The sequence below is a fragment of the Rhipicephalus microplus genome, chromosome 6, assembly GCF_043290135.1.
Source record: "Rhipicephalus microplus isolate Deutch F79 chromosome 6, USDA_Rmic, whole genome shotgun sequence".
In the NCBI taxonomy this organism is placed as follows: Eukaryota; Metazoa; Arthropoda; class Arachnida; order Ixodida; family Ixodidae; genus Rhipicephalus; species Rhipicephalus microplus.
Genome location: NC_134705.1, coordinates 90,692,948 through 90,709,452, shown reverse-complemented (window position 1 = coordinate 90,709,452; position 16,505 = coordinate 90,692,948). Strand labels below are relative to the sequence as shown.

The 16,505-nt window shown below is 52.8% G+C and overlaps 2 protein-coding genes across 5 annotated transcripts in view; one reads left to right on the top strand and one right to left on the bottom strand.

Moving 5' to 3' along the window:
- Positions 1–16,505, bottom strand: part of LOC119167487 (helicase MOV-10) — a 172,302-nt gene that overhangs the window by 109,932 nt on the left and 45,865 nt on the right. For all 4 annotated transcript variants that reach the window (XM_037418970.2, XM_037418971.2, XM_037418968.2 and 1 more), the window contains 2 exons: positions 15,263–15,425; positions 12,644–12,813 (listed from right to left, as the gene is read on the bottom strand). In XM_037418970.2, the coding sequence (XP_037274867.1) occupies positions 12,644–12,813; positions 15,263–15,425 (333 nt within the window). The remainder of the gene's footprint in view (positions 1–12,643; positions 12,814–15,262; positions 15,426–16,505) is intronic.
- Positions 4,658–6,673, top strand: LOC142765368 (uncharacterized). The gene has a single exon (XM_075866181.1). It carries the CDS (start codon positions 5,533–5,535, stop codon positions 6,535–6,537), a length of 1,005 nt encoding a protein of 334 aa, XP_075722296.1. The 5' UTR covers positions 4,658–5,532; the 3' UTR covers positions 6,538–6,673.

Here is a 16,505-nt window from a genome sequence, read left to right as displayed (position 1 = left end):
TGCCCTGCAGCGGGCACGAATAGGGGGCTCGAACCAGCGTGTGTCGCTGAGTCCCCGGCGGATTCATATTTGCTGGACCATGACGGGCTCCTGCTGAAGTATATAGCCACTGACGACGAGTCCATAGACCCGTTTGAGGTGGTTATGCCCAAAAGTCTGAGAGCCGCACTGTTGCGATCCCCTCACGACGAACCCATGGTTGGTCACCTGAGTGGCTCGAAAGTTTTTGCAAAACTGAGCCGCGTTGTGACTTGGCCCGGCATGAAGCGAGACATTTTTCGCTATTGCCGTTCTTGCCGCGTCTGTCAAACGGTGAAATCAAGGGGTGGCAAACCGCCCGGTCTGATGAAACCGACTGTCAGTGAGCGTCCGTGGCAAGTGGCCACCTGCGATCTAATGGGACCATTTCCCAGAAGTAAGCAGGGGTTCATTCACCTGATGGTAGTCGCTGATCACTTTTCGAAATGGGTGGAACTTTTCCCACTTCAGAAGGTGACAGCGCGAGTAGTGCTTGAGAAGCTGCAGGAAGTGTTTTGCCGGTTCGGCTTCCCGGAAAGGCTCATCACTGACAATGCTTCGTATTTCACCGCTCGGGTGTTTGGTGTCACGTGCCGTTCCCTCGGAATTGATCACTGCACCACTTCACCCTACCATCCCCAGTCCAATTTGACGGAGCGTGTCAATCGTACGCTCAAACCGATGTTGGCGGCCTTTGCCGAAAGTCAAGAGACTGGGCAGACCATTTGAGTGAGCTCGCGTTCGCTATTCGAACATCCGAGAGTCGCTCAACTGGTTTCTCGCCCGCCTTCTTAAATTTTGGAAGGGAGTTGGCAAATCCGGTGACCAGCGTCACTCAGTGCCAACTCGAGGACGAGGAGGCGCCGGCAGACTGCTCTGCTTACGCGTCGGCACTTCGGGACAGGCTTTGTCGAGCTTTCTGCAAAGCAAGGCAAAGTTTGGCGTCGGCCAGGGCTCAGCAGAAGGCCCAATATGACCGCAAGCATCGCGACCTAGTTTTTGAGGTGGGCGATCTTGTCCTGAAGCGCAACCACGCCCTTAGCGATGCCAGTAAGGGGTTCTCAACCTCGCTCGCTCCTAAGTGGCTTGGTCCGTACCGAGTGGATAAAGCTTGCACTCCACTCGCGTACTTGCTGAAAGATCCCCATATGGGAAAACTCAGCCGTGCCCATATCGCAGACCTGAAACCCTTTGTATCACGGTCTGACGAGCTCGCGCCAGAGCCCATCGGCACTTCGCGCAAGCAACGGGGCACACCCTGAGCGGCGGACCGCATTCGGACCCCGCACAGGTATAATCTGAGGAAGCGGTCACCTTTGTGATTTCGCGCCGGACGGCGGACTTCTCCGCAACCGAAGGCCCTCAGTTTACTGTCTAGCCTCAGTATAGGTTAGCTTCTTTACGGCCTTTTCTCGTAAAGGAGTTGACCCCGCCCTGTCTGCTGCCAGTGTTTTTTTTTTTTTTTGAAGTGTTCATGTGTATTTTATGTCTCTTTTGTCTAATATTAAGTGTTATTTGTGTTTTATGTTTTTCGCCAGATGTTGAGTGTCGTTTTGCTCTGTTTTTTACTTTTTTTTTCGTGTTCGTTTCGTCTACCGCGAAGGGAGCTGTGTGTGACCTTGTGTGTCGGTGCTTGCCTGGAGAGAGAGAGACGAAGGACGCTTTGCGCCTACGCTCGCGCAGCTGTCGGCGGTGTGTGTGCGTGCTTCCGTGCGTGTGTATGTGCGTGACGCTTCAGTGCGAGCCCGCGAAGAGTGCTTGATGGCTTCCCCCCATCGATGCGGACGCTGGAGGTACTGGGGGTTCATTGACCCACTTGCGTCAGACCGTCTGGCTGTGCTCTGCTCTCGGCCGTCGCCGAAGAAGCCACGCTGCCTTTCCCACCATGGCTCCTGCGCGAGGCCAGCTGAAAGCAGCTATATGCTGCCGGCCAACGCCAGGGCGCCTCGCAGCCAGTTTCGGTTCGGCCTCCCTGACCACCGGAGAGGCCCGGCTTCCCGCAACGTCCAGCTCCCTCATCGAGCCAGAAATGCGGGGCCTCCGAACAACCGAAGCGGCTTTTGTCGGACTCACGCCTTATCAAGAGCAGCAACAAGCCATCAGTGAGCCCCTTCCCGTATCTCTGACCTCGCACTCGGGCATCGCACCCAGCGGACACTGTCACTCCTTTACCGCCCCTCCGCGCACTGGACACTATCCCCCTTCAGCACCACGAACACTAGTGCCACGTTGCTGTGCTCCCTTCCGCAGTTATTTGTATAATGTCATGTGTTTATTTTGTTATTTATTTTTTTGTTCCTCATTTGTAATCTTTTTTTAGCAGCAGTAACAGGGCTGGACTGAGGTTAGCTGTCGCTCATAGCAGTGTCATTTTAACTGCATGGGTGACGTCCGGCTGCCTTTTACAGACCGGTAAAGGGCAAATTTTGGAGAGGGGGATGTGGGAATTGAGGCTGGCCCGCTGCCTTTGCGCGGGCTTTGCCGCCTTTTCTGCTGTTCTCATGTCCCGACATGTCTGCCCTCCTTTGCTGTCTGCCGCACTGGGAAGGGCGGAGTGACGTTTAACTCCCTCACCCGGTAGCGAATGTGGACTGTGGCGCCGCGCGCGGGGACCCCCGAGGGGTTTTCGCGCGCTGCGTCGGGCGGTGAGCCACGCATTATTTTCCGTCCGTCGAGTCCCGTCGCTCGGGGCTCGTCGGACTTCGCCGACGGCGCCTCGCGCCCGAGGCGAACGCTCACCTTTTGTTGCCCCGCTGCGTACTCACGGCCGAAGGGCAGTACGGTGTCCTAGTGCGTGGCCTAGCTACGCCGACCCGTCTTCCTTCGAAGCCAACGCGAGCGCCTTTGCCCTCGATCGAGCAACCGGGCCCTTTGTCCCGGTGTCTCCGTGGATCACCTTTACCGCGGAGACGTGCTCGTGGCACCCTGTGTAGTACTTTGTGCCCGTGGCGTGGATAAGCCTACTTGCTTTCCCGCCGCGCCTTTTTGCGACGGGCTGTACTGCGTTTGGTGTTGCCAAAATAAAGTGTTGCGACTTTGAGCAGTATCGTGTTCTCGCCACGGCGACGGTTAATGCGTGCCCTGCGGCTCGCTAAGACCGGACCCACGCTGGTGGCCGTACTCCTTCGGGATACGTGTACACCACAACAATTACAGTGATTTCAATTCATCATGACTGCCACACACATAAAGGGTCTGGCAAAAGAAATTAATTTTATCAGTGTACATTGTTTAAATTCTTATACAGTAAAACCTCATTACTACAAAGTTACTGGGACTGTGAAAAATCTTTGAATTAAGCAGGCTTCTGAATTACCACATGCTACGAAAGGTGGGATGCAAGGAACTTTTAATTACTTAAGGTAATCAGAGGTGCCCTCATTTGCTCTTCCAGCAACAATGTGGCTCCAAGGATTGCATTTTCCAGCAATACCTGTTCCTAATTTTTCCGCAAACATGAAGGAAAATAGTGGGCCTTGCTGCTGCCAGCCCAGAAAAAAATAAGAAAAAAAAAGAAAGCTTTTTTCATCTGTGAAAATGTGTGCTTGCGGAAAAGAAGACATGCTTCACTGCAACATAGTGGTGGCAAACAGGCTGCATGTCACCTTCTCGCAGCATCGGCGTGTCATGATGGATCCATCCTTTCTGGTAAAATAAAAACTTACCGGTCACCAGTCTGACAAAATTAGTGATTTATTTTGGCTAGAAAACATTATCACTGAAGTTTCCGAACCGAGTTTTGAAACTGAGTTTTCGAAAGAAGCGTTGCCGGCAAGAACTCTGCAAGAAGTGCAAGTGCGCAAATTGCTGGAGCGACCACCAATCGGAGGCTCACATACATTGCGAATTCCTCCAGACTATACTCTATTAATTGCTTTATCTTGTCGAAAAGAATCGGCGAATCAAAACGTGCTGACGTGACGAAAAACATGCGACATGCTGCTAGCATGTCACTACTGCATTGCAGCAACGCAGCAGGCACACATTTTCGCTGGAAATAATACAGCTTTTTTTCTCCTCTTTTTTTTTTTTTTTCAGTGGCAACAGCGAGGCTGGAGTGCGTGCTGTGGGGATCTGAGGCGCGCCTGCGACTATTTCGCGGGCATTCCGCCACACGGCCACACCCTTTCGCTTTCTTGCTCTGTTAACACCACGTGGCGATAGATGGCGCCACGTGCAAGCACGGCGCGCGGCACGCGCGCGCCGAGGGAGCGCTCTTTTCTCCGTTGGTCGGCGCCGGGTAAGCACGTGTTTTCCTTCGTCCGCGTCCACTTTGAAAATCGCCGGACTGTAGCCTGCCTGGGGTGGCCTTGGGCACCTTGGCAGGCGTGTTTACTTGAGTGCTAGCTTTGGTAGCGTACGCTAAGCCTACAGCGGTGCCTAGTGCTTGAAGTGGTCGTACCACAACGAGCCGCACTTGCCGTAGGCCCAGCGCGTACGAGGTTTGCCCTAACACTCGCGACCAGGCCCAGTGGCCATCGTGAGAGTGCGCAGCATAGCCGCGAGGGACCTTTTCCCGACCGGCGTGTCAAAGCTCGCCATTGCCAGCTGCGACGTGCTCGCGGTTTTCCCCTTATTGTGAACGTCCGCATGCGGGTGCCTTTGCTACCCGCGTCCCGGGAGCGGACGTTGTGCTGTTGTTCGGGGTGCCGCCAGAGGCAATAAAGTGTTGTGTACTGTTACATTAAACACTGTCTGTTTGCCGCGCCGCGCTAAACGCCTTATAGTTGAGCGCGCGCGGAGCGGTGCGCTACACACGAGTAAACGGAGTAGCGGCCTTGTGGCTCGCTAAGCGTGAACCCGCGGTGATCGTCCGCTGCAGTTAGGAGCGGGGTCACCATACTGGCGCCCAACGCGGTATCAAAGGCTCATTAAGCCTTTGATTAGGCTTAGCCGAGTCAGCACGCCTTTGCGAATCAGACTCGCCGCGTTTACCCGCGTTATGTCCGCTCCGCGTGAGTTCTGTCCGCTGACGCTTTTAGCAGATACCGCATTGCTCGAGAACAGGGCCAGTGCCCCCCTTGAGCATCACAATCGCGCACCCTCACTTGTCACAAGCCCCAGTCGGGATGACACGAGGCGCTACATATCAGCTCCCATTGGAGAGGTAGCGCGTTTTGGGTCCGGGGCCATAGCCCAACCCGAGCAGTGCACAAGGACATGGACTACTACTGCTCCCTTTGGAATGCATGGTAGTTCCATGTCACAGCGCTCCGAAACGGCTCTCAGTGGAGCTTCCGGGGCGCAGATCGGCACCGCGGCCTCAGCCGTTCCCGAATTTTGCCCGCTGGCTGCTACGCAACCTAGCAGCCAAGCTCATTTTGAGCACGCGCCTGCACCGCTAGCCGCAAGCGGCCTAGCATTTTCACGTGAAGCTGCCCCAAGAGTCAGCTGTGAAAAACAGGCGCTCCCCAGAGTCGCGACGGCCGGTATCCATTTTGAAACCGCGCCGCTAATGCACCGACAGCTTCCTTTGAAGCGGGCGCACAGACGCTGCTGCAAAATGCCGCCCAAATGATTCAGGCACTCACGGGGGAAGTCCAAACACTTTCGGCCATTCCGAAACGCCCTCATCCCGCTGTCATGTTGGCCGTTCCGACCTACAGCGGGTATGGTGATCTGCAAAGTGCAAGAGATTACCTGGACTCCCTCGCACGTTATCAGAGAGCCATGGGTCTAGACGACGAGGAAGTGCTCGGACGCGTCGTCCCGGCAGCACTGACTGACACGGCGGCCAGGTGGCATCGGCTTTCCGGCCACCGAGCAGCAACCCTCGATGAGTTCCGCGCGGCCTTCCTGCGCGAATTCTTACCCGCTGACTACGAGAGTAGGATGCGGCGCGAGCTCGAGCTCCGCACACAAGCTCCTGATGAGTCGCTTCCGGAGTACGTACGCGCGATGGAAGACCTTTTTTCTATCGCTGAGCCCAGAGCCTCGAACGAGGAGCGCGTCGAACGGGTGATTAGGCAGGCACACCCGACTTTTTCGGCGTACCAGCGCGGCAGTCGCTTCCGTGATTTGGAGCAATTGGCCGTCGAGGCAAAGCGCATCCAAGGCGACATTCTCGCCGCGCGTTCCTATCACCCGCCACCGCCAGCCAGCGAGGCCCTCGAACCGCGCTGCGCGTGGGGAGGGGCCATGACCCTTTCTCAGCGGCAACAGCCCGCCGGAGCTGCCTTTGCGACTACCCCTACAGCTGGGCGCGCGTGGGAGATAAGCGATCGAGCTTTAGATCCCTACACGTACGGGAGGCGGGTAGCCGGTGCTGCATCGCAACTCGACGCGCGCGAGCAGGGACGAAATCCGACCCAGCGCATCACCGGTGGTAACGGTCGTCAGAGCGGTTCCTTTGATCAAGCGGCGAACCCACCCCGGCAGCTCGCAGCTGCTCCGTCGCGGGAAAGGAACCGCGATGGAGTGCGCTGTTTCCGCTGCCGTCAACGGGGGCACATAGCGAGGGAGTGCTCCGCGTTTGTGCCTCCTGTGAGGCAGGGAAACGGGAGCGCGGGCCGTTCGTGAAGGCACGAGCGGCCGAACCTTTGCTTCTCCCCTCTGCGTATCGGGCAAGCAGTCTTTCTGGTGCGCACGCGCCGTTTATTTCGGTCACCATTGTCGGTCGCAAATTCTCGGCGTTGCTGGACACGGGCGCAAGTGCTTCGTTGTTTGGCGAACAGGTGTTGTCCCACTTGCAGAAGCGCTCGGTGCGCTTGCGGGACAGCCGAACGACATTCACCCTCGCGAAAGGCGTGGCCCAGTCGGCGGGCGCCGCGAGGTTGACTGTCAGATGGGGAGGCCGAATGAGACGCGCGCGTTTCGTTCATCTTCCAGGGCTCAGTGTTCCTGTGATTCTCGGTCGGGACTTTCTCCTAAAAACCGGTATCGTAGAGGACATTGCGAATGGAGGCTATCGCGACGGACCTTTTTCCGAGCTAAAGCCGTTCATCAGCCCTCCGGCGCTTTCTGTTGCCTGTGCAGTTGAAGCGTCGAAACCGTGTCACGTGCAAACTTCGGGGGCAGGCCCCTGCGCTATGCACTCGTCGGCTCAAAATCCCCATCGGGATCGAGCGGCACGACACGAAGAGGCTCCGCATCCTTTGATCGCCTGTGCGACTCAATTGAATGATACACAGAAGGCTCGTTTGTCGGCACTGTTGCACGAATACGATGAGCTCTTCACCGATCAACCCGGCTGTACCGATTTGGTGAGCCATTCGATCGAAACTGGCGACGCGCTTCCTTTGAAGTGTAACCCCAGGCCCGTCAGCCAGGCCAAGAGGCAGGTAATTGACGGCTTGCTGGACGAGATGCTCTCATCCGGCATTGTTCGCCGTTCGTCCAGCGCCTGGGCGTCTCCAATTGTGTTGGTGCCTAAGAAAGATGGCAGTCATCGCCTGTGCGTAGACTATCGCCGTCTCAACGGAGTGACTCGTAAGGATGCCTATCCGCTCCCCACGATTAGCTCCATCGTAAGAAACCTCGGCACTGCGCGGTATTTTACCACATTAGATGCCTCCAAAGGTTACCTACAGGTCCGGATGGGTAATCGTGACCAGTGTAAAACTGCGTTCACGTCCCACAGAGGGTTGTTCGAGTTTACTCGTATGCCTTTTGGTCTTTGCAATGCTCCTGCGACTTTTCAGAGACTCATGGACCGCGTCCTCGGGGAAGCAAAGTGGTCTTACTGCATGTGCTACCTCGACGACATCGTGATTTATTCACGAACCTTCGAAGAGCACTTGGCCCACATTGCCGATGTGCTCGGGAGGGTGAGAGCCGCCGGGATGACGTTAAATCCCGCAAAGGCCCAACTAGCGCAAATCCGAGTTCAGTTACTTGGCTTCACGCTGGGCGAAGGCTCCATTGAGCCAGATCGGGAGAAACTTCGAGCAATCCTCGATTTTCCCGCGCCCAAGGACGTACGCGGCCTGCGCCGCTTTCTCGGAATGGCCAATTTTTACCGGTCGTTCATTCTGTCCTGTGCCCGTGTGCAGGCGCCCTTGACCAAGCTCCTGGGTAAGTCAGCTGAGTGGCGATGGAAACCTGAGCAGCAAGAGGCGTTTTGCCGTCTGTTTAGCGCCATTGCGGAGACAGCGCAGCTCAAGCTCCCCGACCTGACCAGACCGTTTGTTGTCCAGACTGACGCAAGCGATCTGGGATTAGGAGCAGTTCTCCTACAGGAATACGATGGTGTGTTGCAGCCGCTGGCCTTTGCCAGCCGCTCGTTGATACCCGCGGAAAGGAATTATTCCGTGACCGAGAGGGAGTGTCTCGCCATCGTGTTTGCACTGGGGAAGTTTGATGTCTACCTGGATGGGACGAAATTTGTGGTGCAAACAGATCACAGCGCGCTTAGCTGGCTGATGCGGCTCCGTGAGCCTGCAGGCAGGCTAGCGCGCTGGGCTCTCCTAATACAGCATTACGACTTTTCAGTGCAGTATCGGAAGGGGAGCACTAACGTGGTAGCTGACGCGCTATCTCGTGCCCCAGTGTCGACCAGGAGCCTGGATCCCGGTGCGACAACCGCTAGCGGTGCCTTTGCGCAAGCAAGCGGCGCGGGCGAAACGGCGGCGGAGCCGCCGAGTGGAGAAAAGGCTGAGTGCGGCGATGAGCAAACCCTTTCCACGGGCCAGGCAAGCAGCGCGCCGCGAAGCGGGCGAGAGGGGGAGCGAAAGGGAAGCGAACCCGTGACGCCAATGCGAGCGGAGGCGATGGCTGCAGTCCTGAGTGGGAACGATACCAAGCTCCCCTTTGGGAGAATGGGAATCGCTTTCAGCAGACAAGAGTTACTGAAGGCCCAGCAAGATGATCCGTTTTGTCGCGAGTTGAGCGACGGTCTCAGGGAGACGGAGCGCCGAGACGCTGCTGGTAGTGCGGCGGGCGCAGGGGGACGGGAACCGGCGTGTGTCGCTGGGTCCCCCGCGGATACATACTTGCTGGACCATGATGGACTCCTGCTGAAATACATAGCCACCAATGAGGAGTCAGTGGACCCGTTTAAGGTGGTTGTGCCCCAAAGTCTGAGAGGCGCACTGTTGCGAGCCTCTCACGACGAGCCCATTGCTGGTCACCTGAGTGGCTCCAAAGTTTTTGCGAAACTGAGCAAGGTTGTGACTTGGCTTGGCATGAAGCGTGACATTTTTCGCTATTGCCGTTCCTGCCACGTCTCTCAAACGGTGAAATCAAGGGGTGGCAAGCCGCCCGGCTTGATGAAACCGATTGTCAGTGAGCGTCCGTGGCAAGTAGCCACCTGCGATCTAATGGGGCCGTTCCCCAGGAGTAAGCAGGGGTTCATACATCTGATGGTAGTTGTTGATCATTTTTCCAAATGGGTGGAGCTGTTTCCGCTGCGGAAAGTGACAGCGCGAGCGGTGCTAGAGAGGCTACAGGAAGTGTTTTGTCGGTTCGGCTTTTCGAAAAGATTGATCACGGACAATGCGTCGTATTTCACCGCTCGGGTGTTTGGTAATACGTGCCGTTCCCTAGGAATAGATCACTGCACCACTTCGCCCTACCATCCCCAGTCCAATTTGACGGAGCGAACCAATCGTACGCTCAAACCGATGTTGGCGGCCTTTGCCGAAAGTCAAAGGGACTGGGCAGACCATTTGAGTGAACTCGCGTTTGCAATCCGAACCTCCGAGAGTCGCTCTACTGGTTTCTCTCCCGCCTTCCTTAATTTCGGAAGGGAGTTGGCAAATCCGGTGACCAGTGTCATGCAATGCCAGCTCGGAGACGAGGAAGAACCGGCAGACTGTTCTGCTTACGCTTCCACACTTCGGGACAGGCTTTGTCGAGCTCTCAGTAGAGCGAGGCAAAGTTTGGCATCGGCCAGGGCCGAGCAAAAGGCCCAGTACGACCGAAAACGTCGCCACCTTTCATTTAAGGTGGGTGACCTCGTCCTGAAGCGCAACCACGCTCTTAGCGACGCGAGCAAGGGTTTCTCAACTTCGCTCGCTCCAAAGTGGCTTGGTCCGTACCGAGTGGAAAAAGCTTGGACTCCACTCGCGTACTTGCTGAAAGACCCGCTTTCGGGAAAACTCAGCCGTGCCCATATCGCAGACCTGAAAGCCTTTGCGTCAAGGTCTGACGAGCCTGCGCCAGCGCCCAGTGGCTCTTCGTGCAAGCAACGGCGCACACCCGGTGCGGCGGACCGCATTCGGACCACGCACCGGTATAATCTGAGGAAGCAGTCACCTTAGTGATTTCGCGCCGGACGGCGGGCTTATTTCCGCAACCGAAGGCCCTCAATTTTACTTTCTAGTCTCAGTTAGCTAACTTCTTTACAGCCAGTGCTTGCAAAGAAGTCTGTTCCGCCCAGCTACTGCTGCTGATTGTCATTTGAGTGTTGTTTACTTGATGTTTTTTCCGTGTTTTCTTTTTTTTTTCTTCTCGCTGGAGGAGGGGATTGTGAATTGATGCTTTAGTGTGGGGAGAGGGACAAATGACACTCTGCGCTTCCCTTGCGGTGCGCGTTTGGAGAGACCCGACCATCGGAGGTGTGTGTGCGTGTGTGTGTGTGCGTGTGGCGACAACTTAGGAAGCCACCGACCCCTACACCACTTTGGACTCTGGAGGTGTTCGGAGACCTGCACGAGGCCAGCTGTCGCAGACGCTGTGCACGACTCGACCGACGCCGCAGGACGCCTCGCAGCCAATGGATTTGGCGACCATTATTCCAGCAGAAGGGCGGGCTGTCGCAGCGAGGTCCATCCGAACATCCACAGAGGCGGCGTTCGTCGGACTCGCAGGGCTGTCGTCAACATCGACGAAACGAAGGTGAGCCCGTTCCTCGCATGAAGGCCTCAACCAGAACCCTCCCCTTGAACTCTCGCATCCACGCAATCACCCAAGTCAGACATTACGTGACGCTGCCCCTCCGAGCCGTGGACGCGCTCTTGCGTGAGCATCATGAACTTCCGTTACCCCTCTTCCGCGGAGCCCTTGTATTTGTCAAGTGTATTCTTGTGTTGTTTATTTTTTTTCTTCAGCAGCAGTTGCAGAGCGAGGCTGAAGCTAGCTGTTGCCCATTGCATGACGCCTTTGCATGCATGGGCGACGACCGGCTGCCTTTGCAGACCGGTATATAGGGTGAATTAAGGAGAGGAGGATGTGGGGATCTGAGGCGCGCCTGCGACCATTTCGCGGGCATTCCGCCACACGGCCACACCCTTTCGCTTTCCTGCTGTGTTAACACCACGTGGCGATAGATGGCGCCACGTGCGGGCACGGCGCGCGGTACGCGCGCGCCGAGGGGGCGCTCTCTTCTCCGTTGGTCGGCGCCGGGTAAGCACGTGTTTTCCTTCGTCCGCGTCCCCTTTGGGAATCGCCGGACTGTAGCCTGCCTGGGGTGGCCTTGGGCACCTCGGCAGGCGTGTTTACTTGAGTGCTAGCTTTGGTAGCGTACGCTAAGCCTACAGCGGTGCCTAGTGCTTGAAGTGGTCGTACCACAACGAGCCGCACTTGCCGTAGGCCCAGCGCGTACGAGGTTTGCCCTAACACTCGCGACCAGGCCCAGTGGCCATCATCGTGAGAGTGCGCAGCATAGCCGCGAGGGACCTTTTCCCGACCGGCGTGTCAAAGCTCGCCATTGCCAGCTGCGACGTGCTCGCGGTTTTCCCCTTATTGTGAACGTCCGCGTGCGGGTGCCTTTGCTACCCGCATCCCGGGAGCGGACGTTGTGCTGTTGTTCGGGGTGCCGCCAGAGGCAATAAAGTGTTGTGTACTGTTACATTAGAACACTGTCTGTTTGCCGCGCCGCGCTAAACGCCTTATAGTTGAGCGCGCGCGGAGCGGTGCGCTACACGCGAGTAAACGAAGTAGCGGCCCTGTGGCTCGCTAAGCGTGAACCCGCGGTGATCGTCCGCTGCAGTTAGGAGCGGGGTCACCATAGTGCTTCACCAGTGCCTCATTGGTATCGTTACCCTGCATTGCCTTGTGTCTCCTAAGAGCCGTCGTTTCCGCATATTTGTGGCCAAATTGGCATCGGGAATCATAACATAGCACTTGATTTCTGAATAAACTATACTGGCACTAACCAACACTTATAGTTACCCTTTTAAACTTACATTGCAAAATACGGAACCACAAAAATATTTCAAATTGAGTGGGATTTTGAAATAACCTAGTTCAAATTGATGAAGTTTAACTGTACATAGCTGCCTTGGGTGTCGATACACCTATCACATTAAGAGTTTCGTGCTGTAAAAGCTTCCTGAAAATCAAATGCCAAGAACTTTCTTTATAACAGGAAGAAGTCAGGATTGAATCCTGATACAGCCCTAACGTGAGATCAGCAGAGTTTTTCCTGTTCCGATAGTTCATGAGAAGCCAGGAAGCTCGTCATTTTAACAGTGTTCCTGCCGTCCAACTGGCTGTGTGTCTCTGGAAGAAGTCGCGGCAGCAGACTTTCTGGGAGCCTTTGCAGCATGAAAATTGCACTGTAATCTGTGCATCAGCACTTGAGGAAACTATACTGAAGAAATTAAATAACATGCACTGATTGTATCAATAGATTCTTTTTAGCAGACCCGCTCTCATAGCTTTACAGACAGACCTAGTATAATATCGACAAGAACATTAACATCTAATAACTTGAAATCTATACTCAAGCTCATAAGTATCTTACCGTCCACAAAAACTTATCAGAAGCGAGCCTCTTCTTGCCTCGCAGACAAAGCCTTCATACTCCAACACTTCCTGTTCATGACTAGATGGTTCACACTTGGCACTTGAAAGACGCACGAAGATACTGTCCCCTTTTAGCACAGATGGACGGCCTTCTACTAGGCCAGGAACCTGCATGAAAGAATTTATTTTGGCAAAAAAAGATAAACTCTGAGGTTATCATTACAATGCCCAAATTCTCTCATGTAGTAAATATGACAACAGGGAAAAAGTGGCACAAGATTTTCCAATACAAAGACTAAATCTCTTCTAAATGACTGCACTAATTAGCCTAGTACAAGGACAACAATTTTAAATAATATTTAATGCAATTGAATGGTCCAGCTTGCAAAAAGAATAGCTTAGAAAATATATGATCAGCCTGTACACTTTCATGAAAGTGGGGCATTAATAAGAATGTGATAACCACTAAGACAAGAAAAATAGCAGCAAGGCTAGAATGCACAAACAAACTCCTGGGGACTCTCAAAAGCTTTTCATTGCAGACACATAGACCTTGCAAACAGTGGTCAAGCATTGCATGGTGTCATTATTCGTGACAGAGTTGACAATGACCAGATGTCCTATCTCAGTCACAGCAGTCACATTTCAATAGAGACAAAATGTAAAAACTCTTGTATATTAGGATTTGGATGCACATTGATGGGGCCTGCAACACATTTCCAAAGTAATCATCGAATGGCTTCACTGAATGAGTTCATTGCTTCACGAATAGATTGCAGCAAACTTTTCTAGAATCAGTCAAGTACAAGTGGATTGATGATAGTATGTGTGATTTAACATCCCCAAACCAGCACATGATTATGAGAGATGCCGTAGTAGAGGGCTTAGAAAATTTCGACAACCTGGGGTTCTTTAACGTGCACACAAATGAGCACATGGGTCTACAGCATTTTTGTCTCCATCGAAAATGCAGCCCTCGCAGCCGGGATTTGATCCCGCGACCTGCGGGTCTCCTTAGCGAAGTACCTTAGCCACTAGACCACCGCAACAGAGCAAGTAAAGTGGAGTTATGGGGATCTGTCACATGCTTTTAACTCTTTGAGGGTAGATTTTTGATTAATTAATTGTTTTTGCAAAATTCATCCCAGAAGCTTTTTATTGCTGAATTTAATACTCTCGACAAATCTGTTCAGGAAAAAATTGTCTAACACTCACTGTAACTGTAAGTGTCACTGTAACTATGTAGCTCCCTATACATAATCCAGCTATTGGCCGTGGACTGTGGGTTTATGGCACAGTCATCTGGGTTTATGACATCAATTTTCAAGAGACAAGCAAGTGATTTCTAGCCAACTTTGATAATTGCGAATTCCAGGCCACTTCCTTCATTATAATGTTTACACACATGTTCCCAGAAGCCTCAACTACCGATCGGCAGAATTTTCTGGCCATGCTAAAGAAACTGTTGCAGGGTCCCTTTAAAACAACGCAAGTTGTTAAAATTGATCTGGAGTCCCCATGGCATGCCTGATAATTCTATAGTAGTTTTGCAAGTAAAATGCAAGAATTTAATCAGACATAGAGCAGAAAAAGAGACAAGGACGAGACATGGACAAGGACAAAAGGTTTATATAGAACATGGTTAAGGCCAAAAAACTTCTTTAGAAGCAATATATCTAAGAGCTTTGCACACAAGGAGTCACAGTATGTGTCATTATTGTGGTCAGGCATCTTGTTATTTCTGGTGGATGCCAACGAAGCAGTTCCACCGTCACTGTAGAGGCGGCTGATTTAACGACCGAGCAGAACGACCGGCTGACCGGGCATCTCTACAGGCTCTGCCTGTTGCCTCGGGTCAGCAGCACAGTGGACCAAGTCACCACTGGTTTGCCCTCAGGAGGGAACTGCGGTGGGTGCCAACAATGAAGCCAAGAAGCTGCATGAGCTCATCAGGAGTCCACCTGAGGGCGCAAGAATGACCCTTGCCAAGGACTGACAGTTGCTCTCGTCACTCCCGAAAACACTCCTTCAACTGCTTCTCTCACCTGGTTCTCTCACCTACTTCTTGCACCTGCCTTTTCATATCCAACACTATTTTCTCATGCTTGATTGATATGTGGGGGTTTATTGTCCCAAAACCACCATATGATTATGAGAGGCGCCGTGATGGAGGGCTCCGGAGATTTCGACCACCCGGGGCTCTTTAACGTGCACCCAAATCTGAGCACACGGGCTTACAGCATTTTCGCCTCCATCAAAAATGCACTGCCGCAGCCAGGATTTGATCCCCCGACCTACGGGTCAGCAGCCGAGTACCTTAGCCACTAACTAGACCACCGCGGCGGGGCCATTTTCTTATGCTCTTCACACATGGAAGTACTGTACACTACCACAACCATGGCCACTTTGTCATTTTCAGAGTTCATTGCACTCAATCGAAAATTGCCCCACTCATGCCACCTTACTTTCATGTCATGCTGTGTGCTTAGTAATTATTGGAATACATACATACAATCAATCATCCAGCCAGGTCTTAAGCTAAAGAACTTGACCCCATTAACCAATAACATAACAGCATTATAATCATAACAATGCAAAACTCGACCATAGAGCTTACCTCCAAGACATACAAATCAGTCTGTGTGGGACAAGGATTAAGTGGGGCACCAAGCATGTCATACTTTCGGATGTCAATTTGCATCTGGATCTCTTCAAAGTATAACAGAGTAGAGAAGCGGCCCCAATACGTGCATTCAGAAAGTGGATCATCTAAATGTTTTCTGCAAAGCAAATGATATCGCCATACAATGAGACTGTTCACTTGTATAAATGTTAATAGAGCACATAAACAGAAAACATGTTTAATAAGGTGGCTCAGCCACCCCCTCAGGTTTAGTGACAAAACACTTTCTACAAACAGCAAAAACACTACTAAAAACAGCTAAACCGAATTCTCCAGCTGTGCATGGCACAGAGTTTACAAGCGGAGCACAAAGTTGCACTTTCTCAAGTGGCCTTTCTTCATACAGAGATCCTAAGTAACTCTCTTCAAAGCTGCCAGTGGCTGCTCTATTCCACCACTTAGCAAGTTGCAGCTATTGGCCGGACGCTGACATAAATCAAGTGCAGCATCATATCAGATACACTTCTTGCTATTATCACAGTGCATAAAAGTATTTGATAAACATGCTGAAGTAAGCTAAAGCTTCGTTTTAAATCTGGTATGACTGATGCACTTCTGGGAGAATACAACTGTAATCTGCTGAACTGAAAGGTCAACTCTGAATTGTGAGAGCAGTTCGATGCACGCTGTCTGAAAATTAAGAAATCATAACATCAACAATGCTGCCACATTTCAGATTTATTTAATGTGCAACCTTTACAAACATCATGAATGTGTGTTTGCTCTGCTTTTTATACATGTGATTTCTTTTCAGCAGCAGCCGCGAATTCAAACTCGAAAGGTGTTCCAGCTGTCACATGCAACGATTCATTGCCGAGATGAATATACAACAAACGCTATGGGCAAGCGTGGTAGCGTAGCCACGAGCCAAACGTGGTGAAAACGGGATGCCCAGTGAGTGCATTCGACCCGCCCGTCAGGCAGACTGGAAACAGAAGTTTACTAGCGAAACCCGCACGCTTCACCTATTGTTAACAGTAGCAAGCATATCATTTTCAACACTTGCCGGCACTGACCTCAGTCCAAGTGAGCCGAGGCGATGCATAGGAGTGTTCGAGTCAAAGGTGCTGATGGCTGTACATTGGCAATGCTAGTCATTTTTCTCCCCCCATGACTGCTTTTCTAAATTAGCAGTAATGCCCACACTACTTTTATTCCAGGTGCCACAAGCCACTAA

Excerpts from the sequence above, each read along its gene's own strand:
- LOC142765368 (XM_075866181.1), top strand. The coding sequence starts at position 5,533 with ATGATTCAGGCACTCACGGGGGAAGTCCAAACACTTTCGGCCATTCCG.